This window comes from Olea europaea, chromosome 20, assembly GCF_002742605.1.
Source record: "Olea europaea var. sylvestris chromosome 20, O_europaea_v1, whole genome shotgun sequence".
NCBI classification, from domain to species: domain Eukaryota; kingdom Viridiplantae; phylum Streptophyta; class Magnoliopsida; order Lamiales; family Oleaceae; genus Olea; species Olea europaea.
In genome coordinates this window covers 18,517,630-18,533,020 of record NC_036256.1, presented here as the reverse complement: position 1 = coordinate 18,533,020, position 15,391 = coordinate 18,517,630, and the positions used below count along the sequence as shown (strand labels likewise).

The 15,391-nt window shown below is 37.6% G+C and overlaps 1 protein-coding gene and 2 long non-coding RNA genes across 3 annotated transcripts in view; 1 reads left to right on the top strand and 2 right to left on the bottom strand.

Moving 5' to 3' along the window:
* Window positions 1-3,096, bottom strand: part of LOC111369150 — an 11,624-nt gene extending 8,528 nt beyond the window's left edge. The window contains exons 1-2 of the mRNA XM_022990631.1: window positions 2,875-3,096; window positions 2,637-2,801 (exon numbers count right to left, since the gene is read on the bottom strand). Of these exons, the coding sequence (XP_022846399.1) occupies window positions 2,637-2,801; window positions 2,875-3,094 (385 nt within the window). The 5' untranslated portion in view covers window positions 3,095-3,096. The remainder of the gene's footprint in view (window positions 1-2,636; window positions 2,802-2,874) is intronic.
* Window positions 3,097-9,442: 6,346 nt separating this feature from the next.
* Window positions 9,443-10,547, top strand: LOC111369901. Its single transcript, XR_002698329.1, has 2 exons — window positions 9,443-9,768; window positions 10,096-10,547. It is a non-coding gene; the product is annotated as an uncharacterized LOC111369901 (long non-coding RNA).
* A 684-nt stretch (window positions 10,548-11,231) lies between these two features.
* On the bottom strand, window positions 11,232-12,484 carry LOC111369900. The gene is made up of 3 exons (XR_002698328.1): window positions 12,176-12,484; window positions 11,679-11,832; window positions 11,232-11,596 (listed from the first exon to the last, which is right to left on the bottom strand). It is a non-coding gene; the product is annotated as an uncharacterized LOC111369900 (long non-coding RNA).
* Between the last annotated feature and the right edge of the window lie 2,907 nt (window positions 12,485-15,391).

Below are 15,391 nucleotides of genomic sequence, written 5' to 3'. Positions count from 1 at the left end.
CGAGAGATGACACCTATTATTAAACCTTGGCCGTTCAAAGGTTGGGCGATAGATCTAATAGGGAAGATCTACCCTCCATCGTCCAAGCAACATACTTTTGTTATAGTTGCAACTGACTATTTCACTAAATGGGTAGAAGCGGTACCTTTAAAAGAGATCACCCAGAAGAATGTTATAGAGTTTATCCGCGATCACATTATTTATAGGTTTGGAATTCTACAAACTTTAATGGTAGATCACGGAACATCTTTGAATGGAGATGAGTGTTATAGAATTTATCAGTGATCATATTATTTATAGATTTGGGATTCCACAAACTTGATGATAGATCACGAAACTTCTTTGAATGGAGATCAAGTGATGGAATTCTTGAGCAAGTTTGAAGTTAAGTTAGTGAACTCCACACCATATTACGCTCAATCCAACGGACAGCCTAATCTTCTAATAAGATTCTAAAAAATATCATCAGAAAGATGATAGAGGAAAACGCCAGAAATTGGCACGAATGTTTGAATAAGGCTTTATGGGCTTATAGAACATCACCTCGGTCAAGTACCAAAGTTACTCCTTTCCAACTTGTTTATGAACAGGAGGCCGTTTTGCCTATGGAAATCAACGTGCAATCAATTCGAGTGTGCTTACAACATAAGTTGAATGATGATGAGTATGCCGAATCGCTAGTTCAAAATTTATTAAGTTTAGATGAATTGAAGTTGGACGTCTTGGATAGGTTGCAAGTTCAAAAGCAAAGAATGGCTAAATTTTATAATAAAAAAGTCATAGCCAAGTCGTTCAGCCTGGGTGAACTAGTTTGGAAGACGATACTCCCTTTGGAAACCAAGGATCCAAAGTACGGGAAATGGTCGCCTAACTGGGAAGGACCATACAAAATAAACAATGTATTGTCTAATGGAGCATACCACTTGGAAGATTTAGATGGCACCAAGCACGTAAGATTCATTAATGGCAAATATTTAAAAAAATATGTTCCTTCTTTATGGGAATGCGAACAAATAAAGACATAACCAAACATTCTGGACGATCAAAAAATAATAAAGACAGAGCGAAATACGTTCAAATAAAGTTCTTTATTACCAAACGTTCATTACAAGAATATAAAAGATACAAGTAATAGGCGTGTTACAAAATACAACTAAAGTAAGATGATCTCCCAGTCGATCACTAAGTAAGCTTCACACTGCCTTCCTAAATGCATCGCTGCAGGGGTGGGATTGACGAGTGAGAGGGTGTACTGGCCTCACCACCTTTCTAAATGCATCGCTGCAAAAGCGAGCAAATAGGCTGAGAAACACTCTCAGCAGGCAAGCTGAGAAGCACTCTCAGCAAGCAAAATGGCCCATGAGCAGCCCAAAAATTGCCTTCCATCATTGACTCCTTGTGAAGAAAAAAGAGACGATGGGAAGAACTTCGCAGGTAAAAATTTCGCTGCGGACCAGAAAACATTTCCTATACCTCCCATACCAAAGGTGACATCGAAGTAAATATAAGGCGGACGGACTAAACAGTCCATTTTTGGATCAGATTGATCGTCAGAATGCCAAGAAATGGCAGCAAATTGGTTTCGAATAAGAAAATGAGGAGATGAAGATAGAGGATGAAAAATGCTAAACATTTATAGGGGGTGAAGATGAAGAGACAGAATATGAACAGCCACATTTCTGTCTAATAGACGGAATTAAATGGCCCTAAGTCTTGGGAACAGTAGTGGGAATATCAAAAGGAAATGGACAAAATCCTTAATGCAAAACAGTTAAATGCTTAAAGAATTGATGATTAGAAAATAAACATCAAATAAATGCACAAGAAATTAATGTTCATTAATAAGGAACAAAATTACAAAAAAGAAAAGATATCGTGTGTCTTAATTACATTCTACCCCATAAGGAACGAATTCGTTCCCTAAGTTTTTCCCAATCCTCGTTCTGTCGAGAGGTAGTGATGTTCAATTCGGCCGCAACGTCATCATCATCAACCTCCAGCTTCTTATACTGTTCGACCAAGGATTTAGTTCGCTCAATTCCCTGAGAGGCGTTGCGCTTTTTAGCGGCCATCCTCGCCCTGCAATCCTCCATTTTAGCTTGAAGTTCCCTCATCTGAGCAGCCAAGTTAACCATCAAGGAGTCTTCAATCATGACTTCGGAAGAGATTTCTTTCAACTCGTCCTTAGCCTTGTTGATCTCCAAGCGCAGAGACTCTTTCTCAGCTACGGCTCGAAGATATTGAGTACGCTTGGCCTTTAGTTTAGCATTCTTTGCCAGCATAGTAAGGACCTCGGAGTGAATGACCTTCAATGTCGCTTTAAAGTCGGCAGAAAGATTGAGCGACGGGAGCGTCAGTGCTTGCTCTAACTTCGCACTCAAGCGCTCAAGTTCATCCTTGTGTCTGGCAACACTAGCCCTTCCAATGTCCATGTCCATGAGGGACACGTATTCAAATACCAACTCCTTCAAGAACTTCAAGTCCTCTTCTGAAGAAGCAGCAGGACGATCAGATGGAGCAGGGCGAGGCATTTGGACCTGCCCCCAGGAAGCGAACAAGTCCTGGATAGAACGCACAATCCTGTCAGTATCCTGCAAAGAAGATTGCCAACATTAAAAATATTCGCTACAACGAACAAGTTGGAAATAGGAATGGAGCAAGAAGAAAAACTACCTCGTCGACAATCGTAGAAGATGGCGCACCCTCAGCCAAGCTGGCCACCAACGACTCACCCATTCGTGAGGACTTCCCCTTGTCCGAGCGAGAAGATGTTGCCACAACGGGCGGACTCATGGGAGTATCTGTAAAGTTCAAAGAGCAACCAGTCAGAAACCAATAGCACGAGCAAAGGTAAGACATCAAAAACTGAATTACCTTCTGCTTCGATGATTGGGGGGTCGACGCCCTGGGAGGAAGGTGGCTCATTCATGGGGTGTGATGAAGAATCTGGGACTGAAGATGTATCTTTAAGCATGGTCACATCATCAACCGGCTTGAATAAAGTAGCCTCAACAGAGGATGATGGAGCAGGAGTTGGTAATGCCAAAGCTTTTGAAGGGGAAGCTGAGCTTTTCTGAAAAGTCCAAAAGATCATCAGTACACAGAAAAATTTCAAATGGGGAAGAGCATACTTGTAAATAGACCAATTTAATTACCTTTCTCTTAACGATAAGAGGGACATCATCATCATCATCATCCTCCAGAATGGGAGATGCTGAGGCTGGCCGTTTGCGGCTTGGAGCACTCTTGGCCATAGTTGGCCTGGCAGGGAGAGAAGAAGATGGACGAGCAGATTGTTTAGTACGACGAGAAGGAGAGGGGTTCCGAATAGACAAAGGAGGGACCAAAACAGGAGAAGGAGAAGAAATCCTCGGTTGGTCTAATGAATGAAAGGCACGATTGGCCTCAGTCGCAAATAATCTGCACTTCACCGATGGCCAAAGTTGTTCGAAAAGAGGGTGAGTAGCATGACAAGGATTAAAAGGGGCTAATGAAAAATGGCTTGATAAATGGAGGTTGCGAGCGTTTATAGCCTCTGCTTCCACCTTATTAATGGTATGAAAATGGTCGTTTAAGTTCTTCGAATAGCAAAGAGGAACAGGCCAAGTTTGACCGAAACCAAGCTGCCGAGCAAAAAATTGGGGAGCATAAATTTCTACCCCAGCTTTGGCATTGGTCCCGGTTAAGATATTGTGGAAAAGCTCCCTCCCAGTTAAGAACTGGATCCAAATGAGCAGAGAGGTGCTCGCGCTATCTAGAGTGGAAGGAGGATGTACATAGTCCGGAGTCAAAAAAGGAGGAAAAGGAAAGAAGGAAGAGATTGAATCTAAAGAATAAAAGAATGAAAAAATGTCCCTTCTGGACATACTTACAGGAGTTAAGGGCTCCATAGCTAGCCCGTAACAGCTAGCAGAAGGACGAGAAATGGATAGAGCACCAAGCGATGGAAAATAGGATCTCAACCATAATTGAGTGAACCAAAGAGGTCCACTGCTAGTAGAAGATGCACAATTCTTCAATTGAGCCTGAAGAAAAGCCATGCCTCTATAAAGGGCAGCCAAAAACAAAGAACATAAATTCAAAGGCCTGCCACGCGCCAGTTCGTGCGATATGGGTAGATAACTCAGAGAGGGCTTTATACTAGGCACACACAACACATATTTACAAAGCCAAACTAAAAGGAAAGCCACTCGCTCAGCATGAGTAGGCTCAGCACTCGAATGATTGTGGAGTGTCTGCAGGCTTGAATAAGAATCAGTATAGTTTTTACCGAACTGTGGGGCGCCACCAGAAACTAAGATGCCTGGGAAAATGGTATTGCCCAAAGGTGGTAAATTTACCAAGGCCCCAACATCCCTTAACGTAATAGACATGGGGCCAAGAGGAAAAATAAAGGTGTTATTCTCAGAGGACCAAAAGCTTAGAGCAATCGGAAAAAGCGCCGAATCAAAAGTAGGGGGCGAATAGATACTTCCAACAAATCAGAAATCCTAGCGCTATCAAAAAGTGCCTTAGTAGGACCATGACCCACAAGACGAGCATGCCACCTACGAAAAGCTACGTCAGATTTGGGCCAAGTGCGAATACCTCTTTCACGAAGTGGCCCCAGCGGCAAAGAATTCAGAAAAGGAGGGCCATGAGTGCAAGGAACCAGCGGACCCACCGCCGCCTGTTCAACTGCCTCCGCATTGTTGAAAAAAGGACCCAAGTAAAACTCATTACGTCCAACATCAGCGGGCGCGAGAAAACTTGGGGTTACGTATGGACGACTCAGAAGTTTCTGAAAGTCATCAAAACTAAAGGAGTCGCTAGCTTGAGATTGTGAAGCAGCCATTGAAGAAAGAACGAAGCTTTTCAGAGTTACGTAACAAGGAAGCAAAAGATGAACAGTGAATCGTGAAAGATGCGCAAGAAATATGAAACGTGATTTGGTAGCAGTAAAATGGCGTGTTTGGAGTTTATAAGGGTTTGCAAAGCGACGCACCTTTTCAAGTTATAGAAGGAAACAATGATTGAAATTCTTTGGAAATCGCGAACGTTGTTGGAGACGTGAAGTAAATATGGCAAAATTCAATAATTATTATTAATTCTGCCATATTGGGGGGTAATTGTTGACACATAAAAATTCAGCCCAAATCGAACAGCCCAGAGAGTAAAGCCCAATTGGAGGATCCCCAAATCAGATAGCCCAAAGAACGAAATCCAATTGAACGAATCAAGGTGAAGGCCCAATAGTGCGGTAACGCCATCGCCCAAGTTTGCAAGTCGCTTAGAGTCTGAACGAATAGAGTGGCATACGGTCGCCCGGAGTCTCGCCCAAATCTTCAAGTCGCCCAAGGTATCAACAAATATAACGCATTATGATTATCAAGAAATGCAGTTATTGAGGCAGTTGCTAAAGTAACCTTACCACGTTCCACGACTCAAGGGGTTCAATCGAAAGCGGTTGAACGATGCAAGATAATGGCAGCAGTTAAAAGAACAGTTTCATGACAAAATGGCCACTACAAAGAAAGTGGGTAGTTATAGGGCGATCAAGCAGTTTTTTAGAGCAGTTAATCACAAAGAGATCGCCTATGAAGTATAAAAGGGAGAAAGAACTTAGAAGAAAGGACCGAATCCAAAACTCTCGAACAGAGAATATGTAATTTTCATTCCTTTAACTTTTAGACTTAAACACTTCCTTTTCTGTAACTCGTGTGCTTGCGCCCCTTGGAGGCACGTTGTTTTCCGTTTCCAATTGTAAAGTTCATCCCAATAAAAGGAACACCCATTTTTGGGACTTTGTCTCAAGAGGTTTCGTCCCTTACACAATCGTCTGATCCTCTTTAATTGTTAGCGAATTAACACGCGCGAAACAGACATGTTTGAATCTTCAAAAATCAGAAATCAAATGGGTAGAGCGAAAGAATCTTGGTGGGAGGAGAGAAAAGAAGATTGGAAAGAGAAGGAGATGTTGATAGAAATTAAATAATGGGTGGGGGAGAGAGAATATTGGTGGGAGGAGAGAGAAGGAGATTGAAGAGAGAGAATGAGATTGGAGAGGGAATAAATAATATTTAAACAAGTAAGATGTAATTTTAGAAATGAAATTGCTGGCTGGACTCTGCCATAACAAATTCACCTTCCAAACACAAATCTGAACCAACTCCTACAATTCATCTCTCAGACGACATATTAAAGCCACAGATTATTTAATATTAAGGTAAAAAAATCTATACGATTTGATCACAGATTCATGATTTAATTAGTCACATATTATTTTTTGATCACAAATCAAAATATTTATATATCACAAATTATTTTATGGTCACAATTCAAAAATTTAATAGGTCACAATTTGTTCATTGGTCACGAATCAAAAAATTTTATACGTCACAGATTACAAATATTATAAGTCACAGTTTATTAAACAGCCACAAATTAACAAATTTTTTAGGTCACATGTTATTTTTTGTCACAATTCCTATTTTTTCACTGGTCACATGTTTATCGGTCACAGATTTAATCACAGATTAGATTTTAGACACAACTTATTTATCACAAATCGAAAATTTTATAGGTTATAGAATATTTTTATACCACGAATTCAAAATTTTATAGACCACAGATTATTCATCGATCACATATTCAAAACTTTTATTGATCACAACTCATTTACTCATTGCAAATTATTGAATTAATTTGTCACGATTAATTTTTCGATCACAATTTAATTATTTGTGAATCACAATTGAAAGTTATAGATACAATTTTTAGGTCACATATTCAATTGTGAATCACTATCACAATTTTCAGCACAGCCAACATCGCTGCCAATACAGCTAGCACCACCCCCTCTATCACCACCATAGCCAGCACTGCCCCACACTGCATCAACCCATTTCTTCAAATCGTCAACACAAACGCCCACAAGAGAGAGAGAGGAGGGGGGAGCTCCCAGGGCACATCTCCAAGTGGTAAAAGGGGAGGGTGGAGAAATCCAACTTTGCTTGAGACTGCCGTGTCAAGGGTTCGAATCCTGAAATATGGATTTGGCTCTTGGGTAAGTGCAAGTGTACAAGCAGTCTTCCACCTTGTATCCTTAGAAGCATAATTTGTGATTTACCTCTTTCACGATACTCCAGGACAGGTGCGGTGGGGGACCCTCAAGGTTGGAGTTCAATTTTTTTTTTTTTTTTTTTTTTTTTTTAGAAGGAGGGGGGACAGGTGGGAAAAGTCAGCGAGGAGAGAGAAGAAGATGGAGAGAGAATTAATTTGATTATGCAGAGAGAGGGGCGCGTGGGTGGGGAAGTTAGTGAGGAGAGAGAAGGAGATGGAGAGAGAGAGAGAGAGAAAGAGAGGGGCGAGTGGGCGGGGAAGTTAGTGAGGAGAGAGAAGGAGATGGAGAGAGAATTAAATTGATTATGGAGAGAGAGAGAGAGAGAGAGAAGGGGGGATGGGTGGGGAAAGTTAGTGAGGAGAGAGAAGGGGATGTAGAAAGAATTAAATTGATTATGGTATGAATGGTATGAATTAAATTGTATAGATTTTTTAACTTAATATTTAAGATGAAATATCTGATTTTTGAATTATTAAATTACTCCTCTCATTTTCGAACCCTAGATTTTAACTCTAGAATTTTGTGTAATTTCCACTAGGTATTACCCAAACTGAAGCAGAAAAGAAGGCAGGTCGGGACTGTGTTGAATATATTAAATACAAAAGAATACGACAGATCAAGGGGAGTGCTAAGGGCTTAATTGAAGATATTGGGCAGTAGAAAAACAAGAGAAAACGGCTGGAATTGAGGACTGGCCGGGGCTGAATTTAAGAATTATATACGGACAAATTGGAGGCCGAAAACTGGAGTGGTCGAATTAATAATTAAACCAGCTGCTAGGAATTAATTGTTGGGTTGCTAAGTGAGTTGAATTATATATTTGTACATCCACCGGAAGTTGAAGCAAGGAGGAGAATTGGAGTCCCTTTTCTTTAGTCAAACTGCGCGGTTGCAAGGTGGAATTATATTGCTACATCCACGGAAAATCGAGGCAGATCAAGGCTGGAAATTGGAATTATATACACGCAGCTGGAGAGACATTCATGAGACGGGTGAAAGACGGCACACGCAATTGGAATAAATCACGTTCCGTCAATTATTGGTGATGTCGTTCCACTTTTATTTGTTTAATTCCGCCGTTATGTTTGAGACGGGTGAAAGACGGCACACGCAATTGGAATAAATCACGTTCCGTCAATTATTGGTGATGTCGTTCCACTTTTATTTGTTTAATTCCGCCATTATGTTAGGCTATATTTTTTTGTGCTAGGAAAATAATGAACTTTGTTATATGAATTTTTAATGTCTAGTTTTACATTTTTGACATTAAAACATGAGTTTGAAATTTGAATGATTTATATTCACTTATTTTCTCCATAATTATTGTGCACGTAATTTGTGTGAGTTTGGTGACCTGTTCTTGCGTTCAAGAGAAGTGGAATAGGTTCGACAGGGTATAAATCATCGTAGAATCCAATAGGTGATAGATATATATCATTATGCCTTGTGTGAATCTTTAAGTGTTCACAAAACCACATGTATTTTTGTATATTTGCATTCGTCATAGAGATATAGTCGGATGGTGTATAAGAATATGTTCAATATATCTCGAGAGAGAGTGTTGGATAGATTTAGGAACATTGATTCTTCAAAATCCAACCGTGTCGTCAAATTGTAAAACTAAGGTTAAAAGGAATTATTTCATGGGGATTCGCAATCCTAGTACATTCGTTATTCATTAGATACATCAAACTTGCATTTTAACATAATTTGCATCTAGTTTCATTTAAGTCATTCATAATTACCTACGTCACTTAGTTTAGTTATAATTTCCATCACAGCACACATATCATTTTCTTGTTTCTTAAGGTCGAGATAAGTAAAATTGAACTAAATCAATCCCTGTAGGATGATATTCGGACTCAATTGATCAACTTTATTACTTGTTAACAAATCGTATACTTGCGGTGGTTTAGTTTACCCAACAAAATTAATAATGTGCTATACTAATTTTGAAAGAAGTATTGTATCTTAGGACACATACGTTTAGGGGAGTAAACGAGCCGAGTCGAACCAGCTCGAGAGCCAAAACTCTCAGAGCTCGAGCTGTTTCAATACGGGCTTTTTTTGGCCCGAGCCGAGCCGAGGGCTTGACTCAAAAAAATAAAGCTCGACCTGAGCTTTTGGCTCGGGCACTACCGAGCCGAGCCGGCTGTTTTGATGTCTTTTTTTTCTTTTCTTTTTTTTAAAAATTTTTTTATTAATTTATTTTTCCTTAATTGCTGCCCACCAACAGCAGCTGCAGAAATTATAACTAAACTAAGTGACGCATGTAATTGAAACCACCCAGAAATTTTTTGGATCGCGCTACACACCGAGGGATTGAAACCAGGGATTGGTTCCCGAATGACGTGGCAGTCATTTTAAAGACAAAATTTTAAAAATAAAAAATTGAACCATAAAACGGGAAACCCTTGCTACCGTTCCTCATTTGTCTTCTCTCCCGAAATCAAAGCGACACCCAAATTGAAATCCACAGAAATGGGAAACGTTCCCCGACCTCTCCACCTTCGGCCACAATTACATCGACGGTGCCGTCTTCACTAAGGCCATCTCCAGCCTCACCATTTCCGGCCACACTTCAGAAGAAGGTTGTCGTCGCTCTGGGTCACCTCCATCGAAGTTTCACCGTCATCCCAGATCACCATCGCCGGCAGGCAGTGAAGGTTATGAGTTCGTGATTTCCTGGTTTTGCAAATTTGGAAGTTGTTTTGCCTTTTTTTTATTTTTTATTTTTTTGTTCGTAATTTTTTTTGGCACTGTAGCTTATCTTGAAGCTTTGGTGCTATTAAATTGGAGTAAACCATGTTTGTTGCGTCTGAACTTGTTTTGAGCAAAAATAACTTGTTATTGCACGAGCAGTGTGTGACATTGAATCCATGAAATCTGTGCTTTCCGAGCAGTCTCTTATTCAATATTTAGGCGGTTTGATTAATTGTTTATAATGACATTAAATTCAGTTGAGTAAACACTGCGGTTTATTCCTATCTTAGAATGGGCAGAAGGAAGATTGCTGCTTGAGTATTAGACGACAAAGAAGCCAGATTGCTGCTTGATTATCTATTTCAGTTTTTTGCTTTCTTCCCAATTGCTGCTTTACAGTTCTCGACACCTTGGATATGTGGTTTTAGGCTCGTTCCTCTATTGCTGTATTCCAGGCACTTTGGATATGTGGTTTGAAGCTGGTAATTGAATTTTGTGTCTGTTGAGTTGATGAATATCATGATTTTGGCTGTCAATTCATTTTTGTATGTTGAGTTGATGAACATCTGGATTAGATCAGGTAGTATGTTCAATGCTAGTAGTTGATTTTTGTGTCTGTGATTAACATCACTTTGGCAGTCAATGTGGTTTTCAGTGTAATGAACTCATGACTTTTTATTGTTTTTTTTCCTCCTGTTATCTTAGTTCCTCGTTTAATAAAGTGTAATCACATATTGAAATCTGGGAAACATTTGAATGAAGATTCATTCCGCTTTCAAGACATCCTTCATATAGTTTTGCCAGGGTCTTCAAAAGTCTCTCAATGGACTGAACAATTGCACAATAAAAAACATCATCTTTCTCTTGCCATTTGCTAAGCAATGGAGAGTGAGCAAAGCATTTAAAGGAAGCCACCATTGAGTCCATGTTATTGGAAACAGAGATCGAACCCAAACAAGCAGACTTGATAACATTATAGGTTTTTTTGAATAACTAACACAGCGTGATGTCCTTTCTAATCCTGAATGTAGGGAAAACAAGTTAAACATGATGGATATGGTAAGGGCTGAATAAACTGCATTAGTCTCTAATGGATTATGACTTTGTCTGGAAACCAATAGACATAAGAAAGAGGAAAAATATGAATGCTGCAAATTGATCCTAGAGAGTATCACCAAGATGCCAAGTTCAATATGTCATTAAATCATGCTATATTGTCATCAGTCCTTTAAAAATACCAGGAAGAACTCGAACATGTAAATTGTGAGTACGACTAGGGGAAGAGGAGATCAAAGTCGCCAAAAGTAAATAAGCAAATTCTGGAATCAAGTTATTAAGAAAGAATCTCCTATGCAACCAGAACTACAATTGACCATCGTATATACAAGGTAAAACTAGTGCATGTAACAAGCACAACATGAACACATTGACAAAAATGAGCCATAAATATCTTAGCCACAGTACTTATAACAAGGCTGGCCATGAATACCACAGTACTTATAACAAGGTTGTCTAATCTTTCATGGATGCAACATTATGAAGAATACATAACCATCCTCAATAACCAACACTCTTGCATTAATTATCACCTCAAAAAATATAATATAATCATAAGTTTAACAAAGTTCCTACTCCTCATAACATTAATGCTACTGCTGCAACAAAAATTAGAAGCGAAGATTGAAAGAATATTCTTCTTTAAAATGAAATCGTCAGCCGAACGACAAATTATTATTCCCACCGATCAACCCTGGTCAGGTAAATGTGGATAGTAGTATGTCCATGGTTGACCTACAAAATAATGTGGACATTATTAGCTGCATACATGAGTGAAATGGGAAGCCGAACTTAAAATATTGATCTGGCCTCATACCATGTTTAGTATATACCACATTTGATGTTGTTGGAGGGATATAATTTGACAATGGTGTAGCTGCTGAATATTGTGCGAATGGGAATGTTGCCGGCATCGAACTGGGCAGATAAGAGAGCGGTGTCTGCGCAGCGAAATGTTATTGCTGAGCTCCCTGAAACTTGTAAAACTTAAAACATGCAGGACTACAGCTCAAACCCTTGTTAATAGTGCCTGTGGCCGGAAAAATAAGGAATGCCCAAAAAACACGTACACAAATTGGTAGTTCTCTCATGACTGATTGAACAATTCCTTTTCTTTCCACAAAGCTTTATAATTAACAAATATTATGCGTATGATCAATTAATTGTTCAATACCAGCTGCTTTATTTAAAACAACAAGTGGGGAAATAGAAACGAAAATATTATGCTTGATCAATTAATTGTTCGATACCGTTCCAATGCTTTTGTAACAGTCAACAGAACTCAATCAACCAGTTTCGTTCAGCCCTTCGTACCTTTCACCTAGTTTCTAGAATTCGTCGTCGTCAAATCTTCGGACTAGTGGCAGAGATACATGAGCACGACTTCAAAACTAACAGGCGAAGCGTCAACGAGAAGCTGCAAACTCGAAATTGATTTCGCCGTCTCCACGCAGGAATTTTTCGCTACCATTTGAGGATTTACTCGACGAGAAGACGAAAATTTCAGTTCAGCGTCGTTGTTTTGTGGATTTGCTCGACGAGACGAAAATGGTAGAGGCGCGGAGGGAGACGAAAATGGAGGGAATAGGGTTTCCTATTTTCCCTTCCCATTTTGCCCTTTTTTTTTCTAATTTTCCATTTTGACTCACGGTTGCCTCAGCTGCGGTGCGTTCCTTCCTTTTCCACGTCAGCAATAATTTTAAATCCCTGCTTTTACTCTGGACCATTATCGACACCATTTTATGTACTGCAAGAGTTATTGTTTTAGAATTGTGCATCCTGATTAATATATTCTTGCATCAACCATTAAAATTTGTGCAGAATTTAAGGTATCGATTTAATTAGAATCAATTTTGTTTCTCAATAATAACAATTCATTAAAGGTCATCTAAGGAAAAATGTAGATTTGAATATTTATTAGTCATATGGAAATTATAATTTTCTTAGTGCATTTCATATATATAATTATTTCTGGTAAACTTGGTTATGTTATGTGCCCTTGTGGATAATTTCGTACTTAGCCTTGTTTGAGCTCCATTTTTTTTTTTTTTTCAAAATACATCTTTCAACAGTAATTTGACATCATTTCGACCACATATTTTTTAATAAAATAATATTACACGCAAACTCAAAACTTTTCCTTATTTTTTAACCACACATTCTTTATCACAACACTATTCCAAAATACATTTTTTTTAAAAAATGGGGCTCAAACAACCCCTTAATATGTTTGAGCCCCATTTTACCTGTCAAAAACTTATTTTAGAATATTATTTTAATGTAGAATGTGTGGTTAAAAAATAAGAATTTTTTTTGAATTTTTGTGTAATATTATTTTAATGAAGAATGTTTGTTTGAAAATAAGAAAGAGAAAAATGTATTTTGAAAATAATAGGGACCATACAAATATTATGTAAAATGTAATATCTTTTTCAATTGTTGTATTAAGTGTAAATTTTTTTTAAAAAATATTAGTAAATGCAATTTAATAATTTTAGTAATAATATAATTTATAATTAAATAGATAATGCAATTTCTTTCAAAAAGAAAATATTGAAAAATAAAATCGAGGAAATCTAATCCAAATTAAGAGGCTTAAATTTTCTTTTTGTAATTTTGGTCACCTAACTTTCATGTAAATCTCAATTGGATCGCCCATTTCTAATTTATAGCAATTAAATTATTGTATTTCAGTTAAATTTAAACATTCGATATTCTGTTATAAAATTAGAATTCAACTCATACTTTGATGTTAAATGATGGGTCGATCATTTTTAAAACAGGAAATTTAATCCAAATTAAAAGACTTTTTTTCCCCTTTTATCTTTCTAATTTTTGATCTTAGATGAAGCACATTTCTCAATTGTCGTACCCAGAAACTAAAAGCCTAAAACAACGTCACTACGAGAGGGGCTCTGCTCAGAAATGTCTCTCTCTATGCTCGAAGTCTTCATTTCTCGCACAATCTCAATCCTAATCTAGGAATCTATAACAAATGATTGTGCCATTTTCAGTACAAATAATGCATAGGTAATCCATTGCTTCTCTTCGAGATTTCAATTTTTGTCACGGTCGGACTCGACCTACAACTTCACAAACACTGTAACACACTGTTACACACATTTCAGAAATGGGATGATTTCCAGTTGGGTTAGCTGAATATGGAACCAATTAAAATAGAAAGCAAAATGGGGAAGGGGAAAAATGAGAAATAAGAAGAATAGGGAAGAGTAAAGCCGTTGAACGATTTCAACAAATTCCACTGAAAATATCATATTACACCAGCTACCTTCCCAGCCATACATTTCTGAATACTAGTAAAAAGTAAACGTGCATTGCACGTTGTTTTGAAATGCTTTATAAGTGCGTAAAAATAATATTTGAAAATGCATGAATTAGAGAGATAATTGTGAGAAATTATGTATGTGAAATTAACTTTTTATTCAATGAGAATATCTTTGTACACTATATTTTTTTGAGTGATTCAGAGGCATCAAAGATTGTGACATAAACTTCTTGATTACCAATCATTTTCATACGCCGATAAATCTCTTATAACCTTTGATTCCATGATGCGGGAGAGCAAAATATTTGATGATTGAGATGTAACAACAACTAATTTGTAAATAATAATAATAATAATAATAATAATAAATAGTTAAGTGATTAATTCATTTACATCTAAAACTCATGAGATTGAGATCGAGATTGAGAAAAGTCAAATAATTCATGAACATGAAATCTAATTAATTTAAATCAATGGAGATAGGAAAATTATAATTTATATATATTTAGATGAAAGGTATATAAATTATAATTCACGAGGGGAGAATCATTGGTTCATGTAATAATTTCACATATATAAATTAAAATGGTTCGTGCAGTTAATGTCTTCGGTTCATGCATGCATGCATTTACGTGGGAGTTCCTTGGTTATGAAAATGAACAATTGATGCCGCTAATGTCTTCACTTCATGCATGCATTTATAACTTTATGTGTGGTTCCTAGAATAATTAAATAGCTCCAAAATTTTATGAAGTGTACATGCAGCTAAAGTGATGCTTGGTTGCACCTCGACCTCATTCATCTCCTCAATTTTTTCTTCAAATTGACCAAATTACTTTGGTGGAAAGATAATCAGAAACAAATTAAAAACATAACAGATGTCAGTCAATCAATTTTCTCACTTACGGTCGAGGGTAAACCTTGATAAAAAGTTGAAGATAATAATGAATGCACTTTCTTACAGAAAAGTAGTACTTGACAAGGTACACATTTATAGGTTCCATAGTGCTCCAGAGAACTATTCTGTATCTCCTCTGTGGATAATCAATTGCTTGAACAAATCAAGGAAATTCATGAGTATATATGCAGTACAAATTCTTCTGCAATACTTGGCTCTAAGTTATTGTTCACTTTTTCAGAAGAAAAAAAAAAAAAAAAAAAAAATTTTTTAAAAAAAAAAAAAAAAAAAAAAAAAAAACTAACCTCACTAGGATCTGGAATTTCTAAAGTGGTGCCATGTGGAG